Consider the following 23,206-nt stretch of genomic DNA (forward strand, 5'->3'; position numbering starts at 1 on the left):
CACGCAACGCAGGAATGATGCGTGAAAAACGACATTCATGTACACAGACCCATAGAAATGAGTCAGGATTCAGTGCGGCTGCTATGCGTTCACTTCACGCATTGCACCACCCGCGCGGGAAAACTCACTTGTGTGAAAGGGGCCTTAGGGTGCAGACAGTAAGAATATATGTGAAAAAGTCTCTCTCTGGTTATCCATAGGCTGGAAGCCCCTTCAGAGAGCCTTTGATAAAATTCTTAACTCGTCATCCATCTCAGACCGTGGAGCTTTTCATGATGGAGGCAACGCTGAATGATCCTCAGTGGAGTCGAATGTTCATGGTAAGTTTTTGTGGTATCATGTATTACATGTTCCTACTGGATGATTGGCGGGAGTCCGACTCCCAGCACCCCCGCCGATCAACTGTGGCCCCTGGAGAGGGGGGGGGGGGGGTGCCTTCAGTTTGGACCCATCCTGATCACTGGCCATCGGTATTGACATTCTGGACGACCTCTTTAATGCTAAGCCTGTGACATGGCAGTGTTGACTTTGGTACGACCCCGATCGTCCGGTCCGCGGCTCCGGAAAAAAAAATAGAACATGTTCTATTCTTATCCGCAATTGCGGACAAGAATAGGCATTTCTATGGGGGTGCCGGCTGGGTGTATTGCAGATCCGCAATACACTACGGACGTGTGAATGGACCCTTAAACTGATGATACATGTAGTTCGAGGTTCACAACTGATTTTTTATTTTTTTTATTTATTTTTTTTCCTTTTTAGATTAAACTTGGTTGAGATGGTTTTGTACTGATTTATATTGTATTTTTTAATCTTTAGAGCTTTTTAAAACACAAGGATGCGAAACCTTTGCGAGACGTCCTGGCTGCTAACCCAAACCGCTTCATTACACTCCTGCTGCCCGGAGTCACGCAAACCACTGTGCGGCCGGGCTCCCCCAGCACCAGTACCAGCACAATGCGGCTTGATCTGCAGTTTCAGGCCATCAAGGTAAGATAAAACAGTGGCGGAGCGGAGCGGATAGAAGACATTGGTTCTGTACAACTGCAGATCGCTCCTACAGTGCCTCCCTGAAGGTTGTGATCTGTCAGGTTTCTAGTAGACCGTGAACATGTATTTCAGTCCTACGTCGTTTTGTACAGGTTGTGCTTTCCCGTTGCATTCCTATCGGCATGAATCTTTCTCGTCCTTAGTCACTTCTAGATAATCAGCATCATAGTGAAGAACGATGAGAACTGGCTGGCCAATCAGCATTCCCTGGTAAGCCACTTGAGGCGCGTGTGGGTCAGCGATGCCTTCCAGGAACGCCATCGGAAGGACAATATGGTGGCGACGAACTGGAAAGAACCCAAGCTCCTTGCCTTCTGCCTCCTCAACTACTGCAAGTGAGTACCGTAATATGGAAGGAGGTGACCTCACGAGCCATTCTCACTGCTCTGATGTTATTCCCTCTTTGATTTCTTTAGGCGCAATTTCGGGGATATCGAATTACTCTTCCAGCTTCTTCGCGCTTTTACCGGCCGCTTCCTGTGTAACATGACTTTCCTGAAGGAGTACATGGAAGAAGAGATTCCAAAGACCTATAGTATTGCCCAGAAGAGAGCACTGTTTTTTAGATTTGTCGAATTCAGCGATTCTAACTTTGGAGATGAACTTAAGGCTAAGGTGATTGTTATAACCATAGCAGAACCCCCCCCCCCCCCCCCATCCAATTCCAGCCATACTACCTATAGCTCACCATCTTCATTGTTCCCCCAGTTGGGTTAAGGGGGTGTAGAGGAAGAAATTGTTCATTTTCACATACATATATATATTGTACATATGACTTCTCTGTACTTGCATTGTGTCCATAGCTCCCTATGGCAGTATCTCCTCCATGGACCATTATGTTCTGCAGACCCTTTCTTCGGTGTCGCGATGGTTGAGGTTTTTAGTGTTTCTGATCTCTTGGCCATTCTTTTATCCAGGTCTTACAGCACATTCTGAACCCAGCATTTTTATACAGCTTTGATAAAAATGAAGGGGAGCAGCTCCTGGGACCACCAAACCCTGAAGGAGACAATCAAGAAAGCATCACCAGTGTATTTATTACCAAGGTAGTCTTGTCTACTGATTCTAGTTCATGGGGTCTTCCTCAAACTCAACCAGCACTTGAGTGACATCTATTCGCCGTCTCTTTACAGGTGTTAGACCCTGAAAAACAGACTGACATGCTGGACTCGCTCAGGATTTACCTTTTGCAATTTGCGACACTCCTGGTAGAGCACGCTCCCCATCACATCCACGACAACAACAAAAACCGCAACAGCAAGCTGAGACGTCTCATGACGTTTGCCTGGCCGTGCCTGCTGTCCAAAGCTTGTGTGGACCCCGCCTGCAAGTACAGCGGACATCTGCTCCTGGCTCACATCATCTCAAAGTTTGCCATACACAAGAAGATTGTTTTACAGGTGAGGAACCTTTCCAGATTTTGACATTTTATATGGTCTGTCTCGAAAATTCCATGGCCACAGTGGAGGTGGTGATGAAATGTCATAGTTTGCTTCTTGTTTGCTAGGTCTTCCACAGCCTCTTGAAAGCACATGCAATGGAAGCTCGAGCCATTGTCCGTCAAGCAATGGCTATCCTCACACCAGCGGTGCCTGCACGGATGGAAGATGGCCACCAGATGCTGACCCACTGGACTCGGAAAATAATTGTAGAGGAAGGACACACTGTCCCACAGCTCGTCCATATCCTGCATTTAATAGTACAGCATTTCAAGGTTTGTTGCGTGTTAATGCAATGAGACGGCTTATCACTTATGGTGTAAAATTAGCACCTATGGGTTTGAGGAACCTAGGCTCCTGTAAGACATCTGCAGTTCCGAAATGTATTTCATGAGACTTTAGATACACTACAATACAAATGTCACAATCAAAATCCCCATGGGTGTTCCTAGAGCTTGTCGATACAATCGTATAGTCCTTCATCACATAACTTCAGTTTAACAGATTTGAAGAAAAGATCATGTTTCTCCATGTTTCTAAGCCAAGAACCTTTCTAATTTGGTGCTTCTCACACTGTTAGGCCAGCCTCATTGGTGAGGTGCCTGCCAGTTGTTGGTAAGGAGTGATTATATGCTGGCTTGCTGCAAAGGTTGGGTGTCGCAGTCTCTGGTTTAGCACCATAATCGACTATGTGCCTAATTCATGGCCTCCAAAAGCTGTGCAAATAAATTATACAAAAGTGCCCCCAAGTTAAAGGCATTATCCAAGTTATTTTTTTTGTTCTTTTCAATTCACTTCATCTCCAGTGGCCCCCGTTCTCCTAGTTAGCTGAGCATCACTTGACCTGTCATGTCCGCTTCTTTCCATGCAATGATGACGTTCTGTGCTGCAAGAGGAACCAGGTCTGTGTCTGTGCACTAGTTAGAGTGACAAGCCACACCCCCTGCACTGCCTGATCTGCTGGTCACGCCCCCTGCACTGCCCGATCTTCTGGCCACGCCCCCTGCACTGCCAATCTGCTGGCTGAGCTGTCTGCCCTGTGTCTCCCCTCTCACTGGATTATTCAGCACAGTTTAACCCCTTCTACCATCAGCAGCACAGACTCAGGGCAGGAGGCTCTGCCTCATATGCTGAGCCGCTGCAGGGTTTCCTCTTCTCCAGGCACTGAGAAGATAAATGCTGTGCACACGATCTTCCCTTCCTCCTCACCTTGCAAACATAGAGCTGACAAAAACCAGAGAAGTTCTCTCCTCTGTATTCTGCTGCTGGCTGTGAAGAAGTGTCTGCAGAGCATTGCACAAGAAGAGAGGTAGGGGGAAGATCCTGTGTATCAGCAGTGTCGTTGTACTGTACAGCTGGGACATGAGTATCCCAGCAGTCAGACTGCAGACAGAGCAGCAATTTTATGCACTCCCTTGGCAGAGCAGGGGGATGGGAACAGGAAGTCTTTTTTTGACACCCACAAATATTCATGAGGAAAACCTCAGAGATTGTTGTTATGCGCCTCCACAGCTCTGCAACTGCATGTCAACAAAGGGGCCAGAACAGAACTAGGGAAATGAGTCAATATATATATTTTGCTTGCTTTGCTTGTGTATATATTGCTGACGTCTGATTTATAGTCCATGTGCAACCCGCACTTTTCTTGGGCCCCTTTGTAGAAATGCCTATTCCTGTCTGCATAATGGACAAGAATAGGACATATTCTTTAGGTTGCAGCACGGATGCGGACCGATAATAGTCTTGTGCATGAGGCCTTAATTTGGATTACTTGTTCTGTCCTATGTTTAATGAGAAGGTAATCAAAGAGTTAATAATGCCTGTGAAGAAAGCTATACTTACATGCTCCCTGTTGCTGTGTTCCAGCTTCCAGTCTGTCTTCACTGGACTTCCAGTCCCCATCTATCAACTCCCTTCATGGGTCACATTCACTGCTGCAGCCACCAATGACTGGTGTCAGCATTGACATTGACCCACGTGATGTGAAGACAGCCCGGGAGTCCCGGAGTCATAGCCGGCATACCATGTGAAAAAGTATGTGTAGCCTTAATAATAATAATCTTTTTTTTTTTTTTTTTTTGTGTATATCTTTAGGTTTACTATCCAGTGCGGCATAACCTGGTGCAGCACATGGTTAGCGCCATGCAGCGACTGGGCTTCACTCCAAGTGTTACTATTGAACAGAGAAAATTGGCTGTCGACCTGGCGGAGGTGGTCATCAAGTGGGAATTGCAGAGAATAAAAGACCAGGTAAAACGATGCCTCCATGATCTGATGCCGGAGGGTTCTCTTTTTTTTTTGTTTGTTTGGGGTGGATGATGTAATTAATCATTTAATCTTGCTTGGCCGCTTCCCTTAGCCCGATTCTGACATGGATGCAAATGGCAGCAGTGATGCTGGCAGCTCCAGTGCAGGAGGAGTGAAGAGGAGTATGACGGTGGATGCCAGCCAGGAGGTGAAGCGTTTCAGGACGGCCACAGGGGGAATTAGCACGGTAAGGCGGCTGACCACCGATTTTCATTTCTTTCCTGTATAGCCGTCCATCTCCAGTTGGATTCACCTGGCTCTCTCCCCATGTTCAGAGCCCAGAGACTCAGGACTTGATCTTTTTCATTGCAGGTTTTCGGTCGTAGCCAGACGCTCCCGGGGGCCGACGCTGTTGTTACAAAGCCTATTGAAAAGCAGCATACTGATACTGTGGTGAATTTCCTGATTCGGATAGCTTGCCAGGTACTAGTGGTATCAATTCATACAGCAAAATGTTTAATGCTCACTCGTGGAAATATCCGTTGTCACATGTCGTATGTCTGGTATCTTCCTAGTTTCACATATGTCCTTACTCCTTATTTCACATCCAGTATCTTACAATTGAGTCCAGTCTAAAATGCAAGCATTTGGTTCATGATCATGATGGAGACCACCAGGGCTTACCCCCCCTCCAAATGTAGGTGCATCCATATGAGTAGCATGCTCCATGGCAATAATACATACACAGGGTTTTCTTATGACCTTTCATCATGGTTGGGTCTTCTTCTCGTGGTCTCCATTATGGTTGTGTTGGGTAATGATATATATTCTTAGAATCTATTGGCGGGACACCCATGGGACCACCTCCAATCCTCAGGGGGACTTAGAAGGGTGCTTCAATACAGCCTAATCACTGTGTGTCCATCCTAGAAGGATATTCTCATGATGTGGCTAGAATATGGTGTCACATTATGCTGGTGGTCTGACCTGTGGGACCCCTACAGATCGTGATAATGAAGGAACTGCTGCGCTGACTCAGTTCTGTATCAGCGCGCCCCAGCCTCCCACTGTAAAGCTGCATTCTAGTGGATTTTTGTTTTTTTAATTTATTTTACTCGCTTATATAACTCTGACGTATTCTGCAGCACATTACAGACATTATCATCGCTGTTCCATGTGGTGCTCACAATCTAAGTTCCCGATCAGTATGTTTTTGGAGTGTGGGAGGAAACCCATACAAACTCCATGCAGATTTAAAGTATCCCAGTGCTGTAAGGCACGACTGCTAACCACTAAGCCACCGTGCAGCCCATGGATAGTCGAGTGGCACTGTTGATCTGTTTCTTGGTCCTTCTTGACACACAAGAAATGTCAGGAGACGCCCGCCATTCACTGACTAATCGGGTCATTGCTGCGGCCAGTGATTAGCTGAGTGGGCATCTCCTGCCATTTTCTATGAGCTCAGAGCCGGTCAGGAACCTGTGAAGTGTCAGCAGCAGCAGTGCTGGGGGATTGGTAAAGTGGGTAAAGCTGATATTATGCCAAGTTGCTTCCTTTACCTTATCCATAAGATGGAGAATGTTTCTCATCTGTGATGCCTCTTGGTTCCCAGGTAAATGACAACTCCAACACAGCTGGATCTCCTGGAGAGCTGCTATCTCGACGTTGTGTCAACCTTCTGAAGACGGCTCTTCGTGCTGACATGTGGCCTAAATCTGAGCTGAAGCTGCAGTGGTTCGATAAGCTGCTAATGACTGTGGTAAGTTTGCTCTGCGACTTGTTTACATGGTTCCAGAAATAGATACCCATTCTCAGAGGAGCATCTGTGTCCCTCAGCAGCATTTTGGGGTCTGCTTCTTCTGCCTTTTCTTGGGGGGCGCTTTCCAAGCTATATATTATTACCCGTACACCTAAGACTTTTGACGGTCGCTGGAGGGCCACATTGGTCAACCAGGCACTTCTGCCTTTTTGTTCTAGCTCCAGATTGGGGCTTGCCATCAATTGGGCAATGAGTGGTTTAAGATAATGCCACCTTTGTGATCTCTGGTGCTCTAAGGCAGTGTTTCCCAACCAGTGTGCCTCCAGCTGTTGCAAAACGACAACTCCCAGCATGCCCGCACAGCCAAAGGCTGTCAAGGCATACTGGGAGTTGTAGTTTTGCAACAGCTGGAGGCACACTGGTTGGGAATCACTGGTCTAAGGTATTACCTCTACCTTGGTGGCCTAGAATAGCCCAGCTCCCTTCCAGCCCTTACTGGACCGGAAGTGTGACATGCTGACTACATGCATGCCACTGCTGCTGGCCACCAATCTATGGTGACAGCAGTCAAAAGCTGGACCTGCACTCGTCACAGTTGAGGCCATTGATTGGCTAGCAACAGCAACGTGTCTAGATGGACATGTCACACTTCTGGTCAAGAAGGGACCAGAAGTTTGAAAGGAAGGGAGCTCACCGCTGGAACTGAGGCGTCAGTAAAAGGGGAGTTTTTGTGTAATATAAAATATTATATATATATATATATATATTATATTATATTATATTATATTATATTATTTTTTTATTTTTTTAACCCTTGCAGCCAGCCTGTAAATATAAAAATGGGTCCGCCCTTTAATATTGTACTCCCAGGTGGTCTAGTTTAGAGGGAATAATACCACACCGCGCTCTGCTCAGTAGTTTTGGAAGCAGTCGTTGGGGGTCTGCTGGCATTAGGCTTTTCAGACTCCAGTCTTTAAATGCAGAGAGATTTTTTTTTTTATGCTAAAATGACATCTTATAGTCCCCCAAAAAAAGGTAATTTTGAAACCTCTTCAGTGATAACGCGGCCTCGTATTCTTGGTTATTTTGTTTGCTCATCCATTGATTCTTATACATAACAAGCTCGCCAATAATTAGCCGCTGAAATCCCAAGTCCGATTCAGCTGGTGAGTGCAACTTATTAACGGGGAAATGTGCTGAACAAGGGATCGGCTGAGAGGATTTCATGTAGTCTTGTCATTTTTAGGGGGACATCGTTGTATGTCCTAATTGCGGTGTTCGGCAAACCTGCTTGCAGATACAATTTGCCTGTGTTTCGCAATGCTGAGCGGCCGCTCGTGTGATGCTGATTAATTAAGCTGTGATACATTAATAGCCACAAATCAGTTCCCGAAGCCTGAAAAACAGGCGATGAGCTTTTATCACAGCGGGCCATCCCAGGGAAGGAGCGGATTCCTCTATAAAGATGACATTTTGACATCTCCATCTACGCAGAGGAGCCCGTACCGGCACTTTCAGCCCGTTGGCAACGTTTAGCACTTAGAAAATGGCATCTGACATAAGACTGACAAGTGTGGCTCCATAGGCTCCAAAAAGTCCCTTAGGCCCCCTTTTGAAAAGCATGTGCCGGTTGCTTTAGCTCCATTCTGTTTACTTGCCCTCTTTTCATAGGGGGCTGTGCAAGTTTTTATTTTTTCCCCCCCATGGGCTGCAGTCATTTTACTTCTGCTTTGAGGGACATTAAAGGGGTAATCCAACCCCTATAATGCCCCCCCAAAATGCCCGGGCACCACATACAAGTTATACTTGCCTCGCTCCCCGGAACCCACGTCGCACCTGATGCCCGCATGGCCGCCTCTGCATCTCCCAGTCACGCGGCGACAGGAGGGTGCAGCCAATAGCAGGCCGCGACAAGAACGAGCCTCCCTAGCATCACAGGTGATGCTAGGGAGATCTAGCGGTGGTGATGCCGGCGTCAGGGGAGACGTGGGTGCCGGAGAGTGGGGTAAGTATAACCTTTATGATGTGCCCGGGCATTTCGAGGGGATTATAGAGGTTGGAGAACCCCTTTTAACGGCAAAGCACTATTTTATCGACAACAACTTAAAAAAAAATTCCCCTAATGACTGTTAAAAATTATGCTAAGCTATTCCCAGGCTGTATTCACATTAGCGGCATGGCCGCCTTCATAGCAGATCAACGAGGGTTTTTCAGAATCCATTTTCACCTGTAATGTGGATTTATTTTTTTAACTCTTGATGCCAAAATAGCTCTGCAGACAAGAAAAAGCAGCTCTGATGAAAAGGACCTATTGTAAATGTGAACAGAGCCATACACATCCATTAGCTGTCGGCAGCCATTTCTCCCCGATTTCCCCCCCTTCCCATACACATGCAGGGCCTGGTCTGAATAGAGAGAGGGATGCAGGGACCAGCAACCTGCAGCAGTCCAACCTGCTGTGAAGCTACATACTATACGGCGTTGTATATCCCTGTACTTTTCTATGATTGTAAATATTTTCTCATGTTTGCCCCCTTACAGGAGCAGCCCGCACAAGCCAATTTTGCCAACATCTGTACTGGTCTGGAGGTTCTGAGTTTCCTCCTCACCGTGCTCCAGAACACGGCTGTTCTCAGCAGCTTTAAACCTCTCCAGCGGGGTATCTCCGCCTGCATGACCTGCGGAAACACCAAAGTCCTACGAGCCGTCCATACTCTGCTTTCCCGACTGATGAGCCTCTTCCCCACGGAGCCCAGTAAGTTTTATACAAAAGGGTGTTTAGGACATTGACGTATTCAGAAGCGGAGTACTAAAAGTGGCAATACACCTTGGATAGCCATCCTTCAGCTGACAGCCATTACTACCGACCCATTATGTTCACATGAACACTCGGCTCAGCCCAGCCTGGGATGCACGTATTCTCATTAGGGAGAAGAATAAACTGCTGCTAGACTCCTCTGGCGGTGGCTTATCTCTTGGGAGCAGAAGGTTCGGGCATGTTGAAATCCAGCTGCCCGATCTTTCTTTCCTCTACATCTGCCGTCACTGGAGAGTTGGGGCACCCCCATATACATTCAGTGGTTGGATGGTCTTGCCAAATTCAGCTGGTTTGGCTGCAGTTTGTATGTGAATGGCCACTTAAAGGGAACCTGTCACCAGGATTTTGTGTATAGAGCTGAGGACATGGGTTGCTAGATGGCCACTAGCACAACCACAATACCCAGTCCCCATAGCTCTGTGTGCTTTTATTGCTTTAAAAAACCGATTGGATACATATGCAAATTAACCTGAGATGAATCCTGTATGTGAGATGAGTCAGGGACAGGACTCATCTCAGGTTAATTTGCATATGTATCAAATCATTTTTTTTCCCACAATAAAAGCACACAGAGCTATAGGGACTGGATATTGCGGATGTGCTAGCGACCATCTAGCAACCCATGTCCTCAGCTCTATACACAAAATCCTGGTGACAGGTTCCCTTTAAACTCTGTTTCTTCTGGCCATGATCCCTTTGTCTGACCTCACTGGGTCTTTTTTGGGTAAGTCTTATGCTGGAAGTTTGCAGTTGCGTAGTGAAGAGAGTGGTCTTTACCATGGTTATATCGGTCTAGGATGTATAGCTATCCCTGCTGGAAGCGGAGGATCCCTTCAGAGTCTATCACCTTGGAAATTCACTGTTAAACCTTCATCTTGCCTGGTCCTGTCAATCAAGATGGAGAGGACGAGGCTGGCAGAGGAATCAGGAGGAGCAAGAGTGCACAGAGCGGCTTGGGACCGCCCTCAGTGCACTTAACGGCTGATTTGCATGTGGATTAAATTACAAGACCTTGTGCCTGGTGTATCGATGAATTTCTAAAGGTGCCAATAGACAAATGATCATTAGGCTGGAAGCCTCTGAATCCGCCGCATATACACAATTGATTCAGCTGAGCATGCATGTGTTTTCAGAAGAGAGGAGAAAGCCTCTGCTAGACGACGCCTCTGCGGCTTAGCTCTAAGGAGGAACAAAAGGAGCATGCAAAAATGCATCATCTGTCGGGATCTCCCCATACAGATTTCATGAGCGGTTGGTCTCAGCTGTATTGAATTGGGGGGCTTTTAGTGTTAGTATGTTTTTTTTATTTGATTTTTTCCTAAATGTGAGAATGACCCTCCCCAAGCATATTAAGTCCCCCCCCCCACCACCCCCTCTACTCCAGAAAAGCAGGTAGGTCACCAGGCTTGATGAAGGTACTTGGTTTCACAATGAGCTGTATTGTATCAGGTCACAGCCTGCACTTTTTTTATACGGCCTGGTCTCTGGTTTATCCGGTTGGGCCTTGAAAACCGTCATTTAGAAGGCCGGCTAATTCACGGCAGTGACTTACAGCTCAGACAGTCCCTCATTGTCCATTCTGAATTGGATCCAATACCGGCGGTTGAGGACAAGTGCCCCTTTCAGAAAGGACCCATTGTGCTCCTCACTTTGTGTATAATCCTTCTCGGCAGTGATTCCCCGCGTCGTGCTCACAGGAGCTTTTCCAGTCTTTTTCTATATAATGAAATACTTATTTGTCGTACATTGTTGACCCCACACACTTTACATGAGCGTTTGATAGATTGTAAAGCGTGCACCCGGTCACTGTAAATCTACATTATACTTTATTACATCTCCTTGATAAAACACCATTTTTCATTTTTGGCTTTAGGATATTTACCAGTGACGCTTCCCACTGGGACGGGTTAATAGATTCCCCAGTGTAGTACTTAGGTCCTGACGTCACAGAAATAAAGTGACCGCTGGAAACCGTCCTTGTAGTGGTGCATCACGGTCCTCAGAATTTTTTCCTGGGGCCTTTTTCATCTTCTTCTTCAGGTTTGGATGTGAAGACATTGTGATCAGCTGGCTGTATTTTGGGGCGCTCAAAGGTGGCCACTTACCTGATGACTGCACAGGACGACATCGCTTTCAGGCAGAATTAAGACCTGGGGTAGACTGACAGAAACACACGTGAGGGCGGTGTGCACCATAACAAAGATAACAGCAGTGCCTCCCATTACAGTGATGGCGGCATTACCCCTCCGTAAAGGGGTTCTGCAGTTTGTTTAAACTGAGGATCTATCCTCTGGATAGATCATCAGCATCTAATCGCCGGGGTTCCGACCCACGGCAATCAGCTGTTTGAGAAGGCCGCGGCGCTGCTGGAGCGCTGCGGCCTTCTCAAACAGCTGATCGGCAGGGGTCCCGGGGGTAAGCACTGGCACTGATCAAGTGCTGATGATCTATCCAGAGCATACAGGTCCTTCTAAAAAAATTAGCATATTGTGATAAAGTTCATTATTTTCTGTAATGTACTGATAAACATTAGACTTTCATATATTTTAGATTCATTACACACCAACTGAAGTAGTTCAAGCCTTTTATTGTTTTAATATTGATGATTTTGGCATACAGCTCATGAAAACCCAAATTTCCTATCTCAAAGAATTAGCATATTTCATCCGACCAATAAAAGAAAAGTGTTTTTAATACAAAAAAAGTCAACCTTCAAATAATTATGTTCAGTTATGCACTCAATACTTGGTCGGGAATCCTATTGCAGAAATGACTGCTTCAATGCGGCGTGGCATGGAGGCAATCAGCCTGTGGCACTGCTGAGGTGTTATGGAGGCCCAGGATGCTTCGATAGCGGCCTTAGGCTGTATTCACACGTCCGCAATGTGTTTTGCGGATACACGGAGACACGGATCCGCAAAACACGGAAAGCGGCAATGTGCTTTCCGCATTTTGCGGACCGCACATTGCCGACATAATAGAATATGCCTGTTCTTGTCCGCAATTGCGGACAAGAATAGGACATGTTCTATTTTTTTGCGGAAACGGAAGCACGGATGCGGAAGTGCGGATCCGCAAATGTGGATGCGGACAGCACATTCCGTCCCCATAGAGAATGAATGGGTCCGCACCCTTTCCGCAAAATTGCGGAAAGGATGCGGACCCATTTTGCGGACGTGTGAATGGAGCCTTAAGCTCATCCAGAGTGTTGGGTCTTGCGTCTCTCAACTTTCTCTTCCCAATATCCCACAGATTCTCTATGGGGTTCAGGTCAGGAGAGTTGGCAGGCCAATTGAGCCCAGTAATACCATGGTCAGTAAACCATTTACCAGTGGTGTTGGCACTGTGAGCAGGTGCCAGGTCGTGCTGAAAAATGAAATCTTCATCTCCATAAAGCTTTTCAGCAGATGGAAGCATGAAGTGCTCCAAAATCTCCTGATGGCTAGCTGCATTGACCCTGCCCTTGATAAAACACAGTGGACCAACACCAGCAGCTGACATGGCACCCCAGACCATCACTGACTGTGGGTACTTGACACTGGACTTCAGGCATTTTGGCATTTCCCTCTCCCCAGTCTTCCTCCAGACTCTGGCACCTTGATTTCCGAATGACATGCAACAGTCCAGTTCTGCTTCTCTGTAGCCCAGGTCAGGCGCTTCTGCCGCTGTTTCTGGGGAATGCGGCACCTGTAGCCCATTTCCTGCACACGCCTGTACACGGGGGCTCTGGATATTTCTACTCCAGACTCAGTCCACTGCTTCTGCAGGTCCCCCAAGGTCTGGAATCGGTCCTTCTCCACAATCTTCCTCAGGGTCCGGTCACCTCTTCTCGTTGTGCAGCGTTTTCTGCCACACTTTTTCCTTCCCACAGACTTTCCACTGAGGTGCCGTTGATACAGCACTCTGGGAACAGCCTATTCGTTCAGAAATTTCTTTCTGTGTCTTACCCTCTTGCTTGAGGGTGTCAATGATGGCCTTCTGGACAGCAGTCAGGTCGGCAGTCTTACCCATGATTGCGGTTTTGAGTAATGAACCAGGCTGGGAGTTTTTATAAGCCTCAGGAATCTTTTGCAGGTGTTTAGAGTTAATTAGCTGATTCAGATGATTAGGTTAATAGCTCGTTTAGAGAACCTTTTCATGATATGCTAATTTTTTGAGATAGGAATTTTGGGTTTTCATGAGCTGTATGCCAAAATCATCAATATTAAAACAATAAAAGGCTTGAACTACTTCAGTTGTGTGTAATGAATCTAAAATATATGAAAGTCTAATGTTTATCAGTACATTACAGAAAATAATGAACTTTATCACAATATACTAATTTTTTTTAGAAGGACCTGTAGATCATGAGTTTAAACAAACTGCAGAACCCCTTTAAGACTAATCCCATGACAGTGCCCCTATGACAGTGATGGTGCCCATACATAAGAGTGACAATTGCAGTGCTCTACCATAACTGTGATCGTTGCATTGAAGCCCCATAACAGTGGCATTGCATATCTATAAGTGACAGTTGCGGTGCCTTGCCATAGGAGTGACAGTTGCATTGCCCCCCCATGACAGTGCTTCTACATAAGAATGACAGTTGCAGTGCCCCCCGTGACAGTGACAGTTAAATGCCCCTCCATGACAATGGCAATTGCAGTGCCCGACCAGAACAGTAATAGTTGCAGTGCCCCACCATAACAGTAATAGTTGCAGTGCCCCACCATAACAGTAATAGTTGCAGTGCCCCACCATAACAGTAATAGTTGCAGTGTCCCACCATAACAGTAATAGTTGCAGTGTCCCACCATAACGGTGACAATTGTGCTGCCCCTTCTCCATAACAGGTTGAGCCTCGGTGCCTCACCTGCAGTATTAGTAAACAGCATGAGACAACTGAGGCCAGTGATTGGCTGCAGTGGTCATGTGGGGTATACAGCTACATCACCTCGATTTAAACAAAACCTGGCAAAGAGCAGTGTCGGAGCTGGATGCAGCTGGGGATAACAATTTACACAAATCTTGATTTGCACCAAGTTTTCATTATCACTGTAACCCCTTTCACCCGGGGGTGTCAGCTGCAGCCATCGTTTGGGTGTTGTTACTGATTCTTGTCTCCAGCTTGTGGATCAGGTACCTCTTCCTACACAGTCTTTTCTCCTAGTGGTGGAACGTATTCCAAGTCCTTGATTCCAGATGATGCCCGTAGTACAAACCGTAGCTTTATCGTGATACTAAATCTGTGCATTCTGTCCTAGGCACCTCGAGTGTTGCCTCCAAGTACGAGGAGCTGGAGTGCTTATACGCAGCTGTGGGCAAAGTCATTTACGAAGGTCTTACGAATTATGAGAAAGCTACCAACGCGAACCCGTCTCAGCTCTTCGGTAAGTGCTGGACCCCCCGCCGCCTTCCTGCCTGTAGGAATACGTCTCTGAAGATGCACCCACGGACTCCGGTCAATTATGCCACAGCGTGATGCATCCCGTTTCCCAGAATGCCGCGCTGTAAATATTCATTTCTGAGACTGATGGCTTTCGGAGTGGTTATTAAGAGAAGTTCATCCCTTTCCCCGTAGGAGTGATGCATAAACACACATTTACACTTATTTCAAGGGACACATTTGGTGGTGGCGTTTAGTGCGCACGTTTTTATATAAAAGTCATATGTGCTATAAAATAGTCTTATCGACTAGATATATGCACTTTCTCTTCCCCCCAGGGGGGTGCTCCAACAGGGTGATCAGTGGTTTTCCAGAACAATACCTCTCTGACGGCTGCCGCGAATTGGTTCTGTCAATAAAGCAGGTGTAACGCCACAAAAGAACCTAGGCTGTGCAAAATGGAAATGCTGGCTGTCCCCCACTGCCCTCCCCTGTGATCGGTGGAATTTTATATAAAGCATTGCCTGCTTGTCAGGTGTCATGGCGCATTGTGCGAAACACTTAGAAAGTCTGTAGTTTAATTTAATCAGTTGCTTGCAAAGCGCTTCAAGGTCAAAAGCTAAGCAATATGCTTTGTACCGTCAATGAAGGTGTAATCCACTTATGCGCAGCAGGCACCAGCCGCTAAATTTACCTTCATTTGGTTCGCCGCTTTAGCTGCAATGTCCTGGGAGTGTAGACAACAGCGATGCCAATTTCCTCCCCCCGCAAAGGAGACCTTAGCAAGTGTCACTGACCTGTCAAGAGATTGGTGGGGTCCTGGTGCTGAGACCCCAAATGATTGTTGAAATGCTCAGGTTAGGGCTACGCCTTTTGGCTGTGATCGCCTCCGCTCGGCCGATCCCTGGAGTGGTCGGGTAGAGATATATACGAGCTCATGCAAGTTATCCATACACTGCTCTGTTTGAGTCTCAAATCGATTACCGCCTAAGGCCGCATTCACGCGACAGTGGGACGGGCGAGCCCATTTTGCAGACAGCGGATCCCCACACAGGCACCAGCTGTGTGCATCGCGGTGTGGACCCATTGACTTTAATGGGTCCACGATCTGCAAGATGCGGCCAAAGACAGGACATGACCTATCTTTTGCGGTGTGGAGGCACGGACTCTTAAAGGGGTTGTCCGGGTTGAGAGCTGAACCTGGACATACCCATATTTTCCCCCAGGCAGCCCCCCTAATGTTGACTTCGGGCTCTTTTGTTTACAATAACACACTGCCGGGCGGAGGCTCCGGCCCGGCAGTGTGTTCGGCGACGTCACCGCCTCTGATGGGCGTGCTTTAAAACGGCTAGGGCAGCACTAAAGCCTGCCCATCCGTGCCGGTGATGTCACCGGGCTTCCTGGCAGCCCCATGGAGAGCGCAGTTCATCACCGGAACTCCTGAAAATGCCTTTGACCTGCGCGATTTAGCACAGAGCAAAGGAGAGCATCGGAGCATGAACTGCTCCGATGGTCAAGTCAGGGGGGCTGCCTGGGTGAAAATGGAGGTATGTCCGGGTTCAGCTTTGAACCCAAACACCCCCTTTAAGCACGCATTAGGGCTTCCTTGTGTTTCAGGGTCCGTGCCTCCACGCAACAGAAGGTAGGACATATCCTATCTTTGGCTGCACCTTGCGGATCGCAGACCCATTGAAGTCAGAGGGTCCGCACCACGATGGAGGGTGCTCACGGCCGGTGTCCTTGTTTTGCAGTCTGAAGCTTGTGATCTGCAAAAACGGTCACAGCCGTCCTACGGTCATCTGAATGAGGGGGGTCGTACTCTAACCAATCAAAACTTCTGACATATCAAAAGTTTTCAGCCCTTATAGGTCCACTTTTAGCAAATGTCGAATATTCTTCTTTGTATTTGTAATTCTTCAATTTTGGTATCTCTTATATTCAGTCAGTAGATGCAGCTCAGCGGGTGGCACTGGCTCTCCTTAAGGAGACAGCTGCATATGGTGGCAATGCTCCTTGGGAAAAGAGTATGCAAAGAGGTATCCCCCAGAGAAAGAGAACGGTCTTGCTAGCGCCACCTATTGGAAGGAGCACCCTATTAGTCAACGTCTGACTTTTTAACAAGCCTTGGAACATGACAAGGAAAAATAGCCAAGCCATATATCCGTCCTTCGACATAAGTATAGTAATAGGGTTCTGGCCAGCATAGTGAGACTGAATACGCCTTGGACGTAGCCCTTGTGGATGGGGGTGGGCACTGGTCCTCCTTAAAGGGGTATTCTCATCATTGATATCGCTAGGACATGCCATCAATGTCAGATAGCTTCAGATCCCACCTCTAGGACCCTCCTCTATCTAAGTGAGAGAGCGCACACTGCACATGCGCGGCACGCTCTTGATTTATCCAAGCGAGTGCGCTCTGCTATTTTCAGAAGTCCCATAGTGATGACTAGAGAGCGCACGGTGTGTGACCATCTCTCCTTTCACCACCATGGGGCTGCCGGAAGTAGCCGGGCCCGAGCTACTACTTCTCACAGCTGGGTGTTTGTTATAGTGTATACCGTTTTAGGTAATGCTTTGTGCGCCAAGCACAGCAGTAGTGCAGATCTGTCCCCTGCCCTGATGGTTTGCTACAATGTATCAGTGTAGCTGGAATGAGTTAAACGTACGGATCAAGGGGCAAAATGAAAAGTTCACCTCTGCTACATCTGCTTTTTTCTGTCGAGTTTGATGCCTTTAGTATAACGAAGAAAAAGGGTATTCTGGGCAGTAATCTCAGTAGTACGGAGATCCAGCACTTAGAAAAATGTGTTCACTACAAGGGTTAACCAGTCCGGTACTATAAGCAATAGAACGTACATTGGAACCTGTGCATTTTAAATATACAGGGGAATAGATTTGTGGCTAGAAATGGCATTTACTACATAAAGTGGCCCCTTGTGCACCCAAAAGTGTAGGAAATGGCAGCAAATGACTTGTGTTTGGTTTGGCCAGGTACGCTGATGATCCTAAAGTCGGCCTGCAGTAACAACCCCAGCTATATAGACCGGCTGATATCCGTCTTCATGCGCTCCCTCCAGAAGATGGTGCGGGAGCATCTGAACCCACAAGCCGCCGCCGGAACAGCCGAAGCCAATCCAGGTACGTGAAATAACACGGAAGTGGCCAGACACAGCTACTGCGAGGTTCTCTGCACTTTGGAAGGAATTCCCTCCAGCTTGAATTTCAGTCCCTCTACATGATGGATGACGATCCATGGTGCCAGCTCCCGGGGTGGGATCGGCTGACATTCTTTCTTTGAAAATAATTCCACTTTCTTTTGCTCTCCAGCGGGCACCAGCGAGCTGGTGATGCTTAGCTTGGACCTGGTAAAGACGCGTCTGGCAGTCATGAGCATGGAAATGAGGAAAAACTTCATCCAGAACATCCTGACTTCCCTCATTGAAAAATCCACCGACGCCAAGATCCTGCGGGCAGTCGTCAAAATAGTGGAGGAGTGGCTGAAAAATAACACCCCCATGGCGGCAAATCAGGTGAGCGCAGTGTGAAAGTGGTCTGTAGCTCTCCAGCAGCAGCAGCTGTGGCACTACTACTCCCAGCATGACCTGACCGCTTCAGACTGCAGACTACCAATCTATGCCGTGCATTAAAAGCTAGGTTTCTGCCCACCAGCTCTCTCTAACTTATCTGCAATCTACAAGCGAGCAGGTAATTTGGAAGCCGGGATTTTCAGCTTCCTAATCCGGAGGGGCTTAGGTTGCCATCGTAACTTGTGACTGCCTTGGGCTCTATACGAGCTCTTCGTCTTCTCCCCACAATGCTCCTGTCCGTAATGTGGATAGCAGATAACTGAACAGGGCACTTCTGTCGGAGGAGAACACGAAACGCGGGCGACTTCTTTGCAGGGGATGATGGCGTGTCAGTTGGCTAAAACAACAGTTAAAGGGGTTATGCCATGACCATCAGACATCATATAGTACATGACAGTACCTTTGTAATACAGCTAGAACCAGTCCTGTACCTCACATGGATCCAGAGATCTCCTCATTTATTGCTCAATTTGCTCTGCTATCTTAAGCCTGGCATCTCAGGGGGCTTGTCCTTTCTGCTGCAGCTCTCTCCTTGTAACTGCTACAGCTTCTAACAGAACGTAAGTCTGGAGGCAGTTGAAGATTTAAACTGAGCGCGTGCGACCATCTCAATGAGACTGACAAACAATAAGGAAGCAAACAAATAGCAGGTGGCGCTATACAGATACGTTTTATTCAATAGCTCACGGACTATAATACAGTTTTAGGCCTCATGCACACGACCGTTGTGTGCACCCGTGGCCGTTGTGCCGTTTTCCGTTTTTTTCTGCGGCTCCATTGACTTTCAATGGGGCCGTAGAAAACTCGGCTTGTGCACCGTTTTTACACCGCGCCCGTGACCCGTGTTTCGAGGCCGTGAAAAAAATATAACCTGTCCTATTTTTTTCACGGCCAACGGTTCACGGGCCCATTCAAGTCAATGGGTCCGTGAAAGAACACGGATGCACACAAGATTGGCATCCGTGTCCGTGATCCGTGGCCGTAGGTTGCTTTCATACAGACGGATCCGAAGATCCGTCTGCATAAAAGCTTTTTCTGATCTAAGTTTTCACTTCGTGAAAACTCATTTCCGACAGTATATTCTAACACAGAAGCGTTCCCATGGTGATGGGGACGCTTCAGGTTAGAATATACTGAAAAACTGTGTACATGACTGCCCCCTGCTGCCTGGCAGGTGCTGCCAGGCAGCAGGGGGCAGACCCCCCCCCCCCCCCCCTGTTTTTAACTCATTTGTGGCCAGTGCGGCCCCCCCCCCCCCTCCCTCCCCTGTAGTTAACTTCTTGGTAGCCAGCCCCCCCTCCCTCCCCTGTAGTTAACTAATTGGTGTCCAGTGGGCCCCCCCTCCGTCCGCTATAGATAACTCATTGGTGTCCAGTGGGCCCCCCCTCCGTCCGCTATAGATAACTCATTGGTGTCCAGTGGGCCCCCCCTCCGTCCGCTATAGATAACTCATTGGTGGCCAGTGGGCCCTCTCCCCTCCCACCCCCTCCTAATTAAAATCGCCCCCCTATCATTGGTGGCAGTGGTGAGTACCGATCGGAGTCCCAGTGTAATCCCTGGGGCTCCGATCGGTAACCATGGCAACCGGGACGCTACTGCAGTCCCGGTTGCCATGGTAGCTTAGCAATTTGTAGAAGCTTCATACTTACCTGAAGAGCTGCGATGTCTGTGACCGGCCGGGAGCTCCTCCTACTGGTAAGTGAAAGGTCTGTGCGGCGCATTGCTTATAGCACAGACCTGTCACTTACCAGTAGGAGGAGCTCCCGGCCGGTCACAGACATCGCTGCTCTTCAGGTAAGTATAAAGCTTCTACAAATTGCTAAGCTACCATGGCAACCGGGACTGCAGTAGCGTCCCGGTTGCCATGGTTACCGATCGGAGCCCCAGCGATTACACTGGGACTCCGATCGGTACTCACCACTGCCACCAATGATAGGGGGGCGATTTTAATTAGGAGGGGGTGGGAGGGGAGAGGGCCCACTGGCCACCAATGAGTTATCTATAGCGGACGGAGGGGGGGCCCACTGGACACCAATGAGTTATCTATAGCGGACGGAGGGGGGGCCCACTGGACACCAATGAGTTATCTATAGCGGACGGAGGGGGGGCCCACTGGACACCAACGAGTTAACTACAGGGGAGGGAGGGGGGGCCCACTGGACACCAACGAGTTTACTACAGGGGAGGGAGAGGGGGGGGGGAGGCCGCACTGGCCACCAATGAGTTAACTACAGGGGAGGGAGGGGGGGCGGCCGCACTGGCCACCAATGAGTTAAAAACAGGGGGGGGGGGGGGTCTGCCCCCTGCTGCCTGGCAGCACCTGCCAGGCAGCAGGGGGCAGTCATGTACACAGTTTTTCAGTATATTCGAACCTGAAGCGTCCCCATCACCATGGGAACGCCTCTGTGTTAGAATATACTGTCGGATCTGATTTTCACGATGTAGCTCATATCCGACAGTATATTCTAACATAGAGGCGTTCCCATGGTGATGGGGACGCTTCAAGTTAAAATATACCATCGGATTGGAGAAAACTCCAATCCGATGGTATAAAAGAACTCCAGACTTTACATTGAAAGTCAATTGGGACGGATCCGTTTGAAATGGCACCATATTGTGTCAACATCAAACGGATCCGTCCCCATTGACTTGCACTGTAATTCAGGACGGATCCGTTTGGCTCCGCACGGCCAGGCGGACACCAAAATGACTTTTTCTCGTGCATGGCATTGGGGGACACAGCACCATGGGTATATGTCCAACTACCACTAGGAGGCACTAGACACAAAAAGTGTTGGCTCCTCCCAGGTGGGCTATACCCTCTCCACAGGCACGAGGCTATTTAGTTTTAGTCTAGTGTCCGTAGGAGGCAGACCTGTCCTGCTTTTTTGCAGGTTCTGCTGTTTATTTTTCTTCTTTTTCTTTTTTTCTTCCGCAGGTCGGTTTTTTCCACCGTTATACCTGCTGCAGGCTGGGGCTCCATCGTGTTCCACTTTAGTTGCCCCCCCTGCGGGCGCGTACTTCGGTACCATCGCCGGTCACCCAGTCCCCACGGACTGCATCCGCAGTGGCTTGCCGGCATTCCCACGGTTCCCGTGTTGAGTCTGCCGAAGGGGTGACCGTGCTGCGCCCGAAGACATCGGATGGTGAGTATATCGGATGGTGAGTATACTCCCCTGTCCCTGCCCCAGGGTTAGGTTTCCTTCTGTGGCCAGGGGGATGGGATCCACCTTAGCTGGGGGTCCTGGGGAGCCTCTTCTTCCCTCCTAGCCAACCCCCCCCCCCTCCTGGGGGGGGGTTTATATTCATGGTTTTTCCTCCCTTCTTTTCCCCCTCGGTTGGTCTTTTCTGTCCTCCCTGGCCACACAGTCTCTCCCTGGCTTCCCCGCTACTTTAGTCCCCGGCTTCTGCCGGGACTAGGCCTCATCTTCTATGGCCTGTCCCCGGCTCCCAGGTTCTCCGTTTGCCCTGATCTGCCTATCCCCAGGTGTCGCTTCTCCCCCCCTACCCTACTCACCTATTTTTATGGTCCGGTGGGCCCTCTGTCGGCCGCGGTTCACCCCGCCCCCCTTGCTCCATTCCCGGCCGCCTCATAAATCGAGGCCCCGGCTTTTGGGCCTGCTAGGCCGCAATCTTCCCGGCCCCTCCCCCTTGCTTCCCGGGCTTTTCTGAGCCCCGCCCGGCCCTCGGGAGGAGCTATCTCCTCTCCCTTTCCTGGGCTAACGTGTTTTTTCTGTTGGAGGGGGTGGTTAACCCCTCGATTGCTTCATGTCCCCTGCAGCCCTACTGACCACCTCTTTTTAGGGAACAAGCTGCTGCTGCTGCACCTCTTTGGGGGAACTCTGCGTCCGGGTCAGGATAGACAGCCTCTGCTGGCTGCTTTTTGAGCATCTCTTCTCCCAACAGCTCCTCGGTCGCCACGTGTTTTCACGTGCGTCCGCTGTCTACAATGGCTGCCATGTGGTCAGCCTGTCCCTGCTGGTGTGCAGTACCTCTTCCCAGATCCCATTGTTTTCCCTGAACAATCTTTTTGTGTAGGTTCCCCATGAATGGGTCCCTCCGTGTCAATGCCATGGGAACCTTGGCCGACTCTCCCTAGCAGTGTCGCTGGCACGCTACCAACCCAAATTGCGGCCACCTCTGCCCTCCAGGGTCCTCCCTGCAGATGGGGCATGCTCAGTTAGGGGTACCTGCACCCGGGTTCGGCGAGGGGTAGCTCACAGTACACCCTCGGGTGGTCTCAACGGGGTCCCACCCCTCCTCGGCATCCTCGGATCCCCCCCAGGACAGGCCTGAGGCTGGTGATGAATCCTTCCTGTCACCCCATCCGTTGCCTCTGGGGACACCTCTGCACCGATTCCCTCGGAACAGAGCATCAGGCAGTCTTCCTCCATGTAGAAGCCCTCTGGGAGGTCAAGACTACGTGCACAGAGGAACCTCTCCTACCTACACAGGGTTGGTATCGCCTCTAGTGGATTTTCGGATGGTGCTCCCCTGACCGCACAGGTATTCAACCGCACAGGTAAGGCAGCCGTCCCCGTGTTTAGCATACTGAGTCACCTACCCGGTGTCTGATACGTACGCCTTCTCCTTAACAGGGGGGTTCCTGCACCACTGCCATAGGCTGTCCCTGACAAGCCTTCCTGGTTCCCCTATACCAGGGGTTATCCTCTACACATTTGAGAGTGTTTCCGTGGGGTCCCCATCCTGGGGTTGGTGTTCGCCACTCTACCTCATTACAGGGAGTTCCTGTTCTGGGCAAGCGGTTAGCTCGGCTATCGCCTCCTGTAGGTTGGTGAGTTTAGAGCAATTGTACAGCCGCCTTGCCCCTTTGCTTAGGTAGTGTACCTACAGAAGCCATTACTCCTGGCTGGCTCTATGGTGTTCCATACAGCACTATTTCTCCCTTCCGGGGGAGATATACAGGCCGCTTCAATTGCC

General features: G+C 49.0%; 1 protein-coding gene across 1 annotated transcript in view; it reads left to right on the forward strand.

Annotated features, from left to right (window-relative positions):
- Positions 1–23,206, forward strand: part of LOC122928872 (transformation/transcription domain associated protein) — a 153,129-nt gene that overhangs the window by 56,755 nt on the left and 73,168 nt on the right. The window contains 15 exon segments of the mRNA XM_044282163.1: positions 201–320; positions 820–990; positions 1,204–1,385; positions 1,467–1,665; positions 1,968–2,096; positions 2,184–2,450; positions 2,558–2,764; positions 4,584–4,739; positions 4,849–4,983; positions 5,109–5,219; positions 6,349–6,495; positions 9,037–9,250; positions 14,557–14,682; positions 17,670–17,816; positions 18,006–18,208. Of these exon segments, the coding sequence (XP_044138098.1) occupies positions 201–320; positions 820–990; positions 1,204–1,385; positions 1,467–1,665; positions 1,968–2,096; positions 2,184–2,450; positions 2,558–2,764; positions 4,584–4,739; positions 4,849–4,983; positions 5,109–5,219; positions 6,349–6,495; positions 9,037–9,250; positions 14,557–14,682; positions 17,670–17,816; positions 18,006–18,208 (2,514 nt within the window).

Source organism: Bufo gargarizans, chromosome 2 (genome assembly GCF_014858855.1).
Source record: "Bufo gargarizans isolate SCDJY-AF-19 chromosome 2, ASM1485885v1, whole genome shotgun sequence".
NCBI lineage: Eukaryota > Metazoa > Chordata > Amphibia > Anura > Bufonidae > Bufo > Bufo gargarizans.